We start from the raw sequence: 2,480 nt of genomic DNA, 5'->3' as shown, positions 1-2,480 counted from the left end.
TTTTTTTTTTTTTGCTTTTTATTGGCTTCCTTTTGTTTAGGACAAAGTCCAAATTTCCAACATAATTCTCTAAATTTTTCTCTGATCACTCTTACCAAATACGCTCCAAACACACTGAATGTCTCATTATTTCCTAAACACATACTTTCCTTTCATAATGTCATATCTTTACGCTTACATTTCCTCTACATGACACATTTTTTCCTCCCTTTCTCTACTTAGAGTACTCAAGCTCAGTGTATTATGACATAATACACATTCTACTGTAATTATCTGTCTCCCCAGTAACAACATGGGGTTTTCAAGGGCAAGAGCAGTTGTGACATATTCACTATTGGATCCAAAAATTTAGCATAATGCTCAGAAACCAAGGGACATCACTAAACAGTAAAATAATGGCAAAAGTCCTATCAGTACATAATGAGAGCAACTTTTAGAAAGTACCTGACTGGAACTGGTCAGAATTCCAAAGAGAATGGTGCCACCTTCTGACAGGGACAGCAAAATACTCTTAAAGGGAGAAGGGTACACCTCATGTCAAGGGCATGATGTCAACAGCCTCTCAGCCATCCTCAGAGGACTGGCAATTCAGATTGCTGCCCACACTAGCACAGCCCAAGCTCACTGTGAAGAACATGAGTCCCCAATGTCCAATGTTTGGCTAGTGTTTCACGGAAAGCAGTCATAACAGAGCCAAGAGATGACCAGTTCTACAGCTAACACATATGGTCCTCAAAGCAAGGGAGAATGAAAATGTCCATGGCAACTGATAAAGATGGTAGATAGAAAGCCAGGTCTTCTGCGTGACGCCCAGAGACACCAAGCATCTTCCCTGAATGTTCCCACCTTCTCTTCCTAGATAGAGATCTATTTTCCTCCTCCTCTTCCTCTTCTCTCTCTAAATGAAAGGCCACTATAGGCCTTTTCCTACCCCAACCCGTCCTTCAGCTCCTCTTGAAAGAATACTCCTGGAGAACATTCACAGCCAGGTTTGCACTACAATACTCTAGTTCTACTGAGTTTCTCACAATCTCCTGAACATGTGATGCCTTTTCATAAGTAATACTTGAAAAACCAGTGTGAATCTTTCTCTTACTTGCCTTTTTGAGTATCTGCTTTTTTTTTTTTTGAGACAGAGTTTTATTTTGTTGCCCTCAGTAGAGTGCCATGGCCTCATACCTCATAGCAACCTCAAACTCTTGGGCTCAAGTGATCCTCTTGCCTCAGCCTCCCAGGCAGCTGGGACTACAGGCGCCCATCACAACATCTGGCTATTTTCTAGGAGTCTTGCTCTGGCTCAGGCTGGTCATGAGCCTGTGAGCTCAGGCAATCCACCCGCCTCGGTCCCCCAAGGTGCTAGGATTACAGGAGTGACCCACCTTGCCTGGCCGAGTGTCTGCTTCTTCTTTTTTTTTTTTGGGCTGGGGCCAGGTTTGAACCCACCATCTCCGGTATATGAGGCGGACACCCTACTTCTTGAGCCACAAGTGCTGCCTCTGGAGTGTCTGCTTCTTTAGCCACCTTTGGGCATATTTTGAAGCTCAGGCAAAGAACCTGCACTACCCTGGATGCTGTACTGAAAGGAGAGTATGTTCTCTATGCCTGGCCGTATGGAAGCTGGCAACCTTGGGAATATCATGTAACAACAGATGGGGAACTTTCTGAAAGGCCAAGTACCCTGAATGACCTCTATTTTGTGCTGAACTAGTTTAACACCTATCCCTTCCTCCTTTGAACCTGAAAAAAAATACTCCACGAGTTCCTATCTCTCTTACTCCCATTCTTTATAGATTTAAAGCTCTCAGCAGAGTCAGTTACTCACCCCAAGAATCTCTACATATTCATAGATCTGGGCTTCTAGGAAAGCAATGTCTTTGTTCCTCTCAGTGTCTCTGAAAAAATAACAACAATAAAATAAAACAAAAAAAAGCTGTATTACTCAAGGATTTTTCTGCCCAATGCTTTGTTCCTTGTATCTGGAAGACCTGTTCCATGGCTGTGTTAAAAATTACTAGCACATGGCTCAGCACCTGTAGCTCAGTGGCTAGGGCACCAGCCACATACACCGAAGCTGCTGGGTTCAAGTCCAGCCTGGACCTGCCAAACAAAATAGCTGGGTGTTGTGGTGGGTGCCTATAGTCCCAGCTCCTTGAGAGGCTAAGACAAGAGAATTGTTTAAGTCCAAGAGTTGGAGGTTGCTGTGAGCTATTATGCCATGGCACGCGACATAGTGAGACTGTTTAAAAAAAAAAAAATTACTAGCACATGAGAAATATCATTTCTGTGAAAGCAAATGATGTTCATCACAGTACTCACTAACAAAACTACTGAGGTGGCTCGGCGCCTATAGCTCAACCGGCTAGGGCGCCAGCCACGTACACCTAGGGTGACGGGTTCGAATCCCCAGCCCGGACCCGCCAAACAACAATGACGGCTGCAACCAAAAAATGGCCGGGCGTTGTGGCGGGCGCCTGTGGTCC

At 44.6% G+C, this 2,480-nt stretch overlaps 1 protein-coding gene across 1 annotated transcript in view; it reads right to left on the bottom strand.

Annotated features, from left to right (window-relative positions):
• LOC100963404 (splicing factor 3A subunit 3) overlaps nt 1-2,480 on the bottom strand; it is a gene marked incomplete at its 5' end in the record, with an annotated part of 30,315 nt that overhangs the window by 13,930 nt on the left and 13,905 nt on the right. Inside the window, one exon of the mRNA XM_023512264.1 lies at nt 1,823-1,892. Coding sequence (XP_023368032.1) covers nt 1,823-1,892 — 70 coding nt within the window. The remainder of the gene's footprint in view (nt 1-1,822; nt 1,893-2,480) is intronic.

Source organism: Otolemur garnettii, unplaced genomic scaffold (assembly GCF_000181295.1).
Source record: "Otolemur garnettii isolate 467f Iridium unplaced genomic scaffold, OtoGar3 scaffold00025, whole genome shotgun sequence".
Taxonomy (NCBI): Eukaryota; Metazoa; Chordata; class Mammalia; order Primates; family Galagidae; genus Otolemur; species Otolemur garnettii.
The sequence above is the reverse complement of the archived record's forward strand: the minus strand, read 5'-3'. Positions and strand labels throughout refer to the sequence as shown.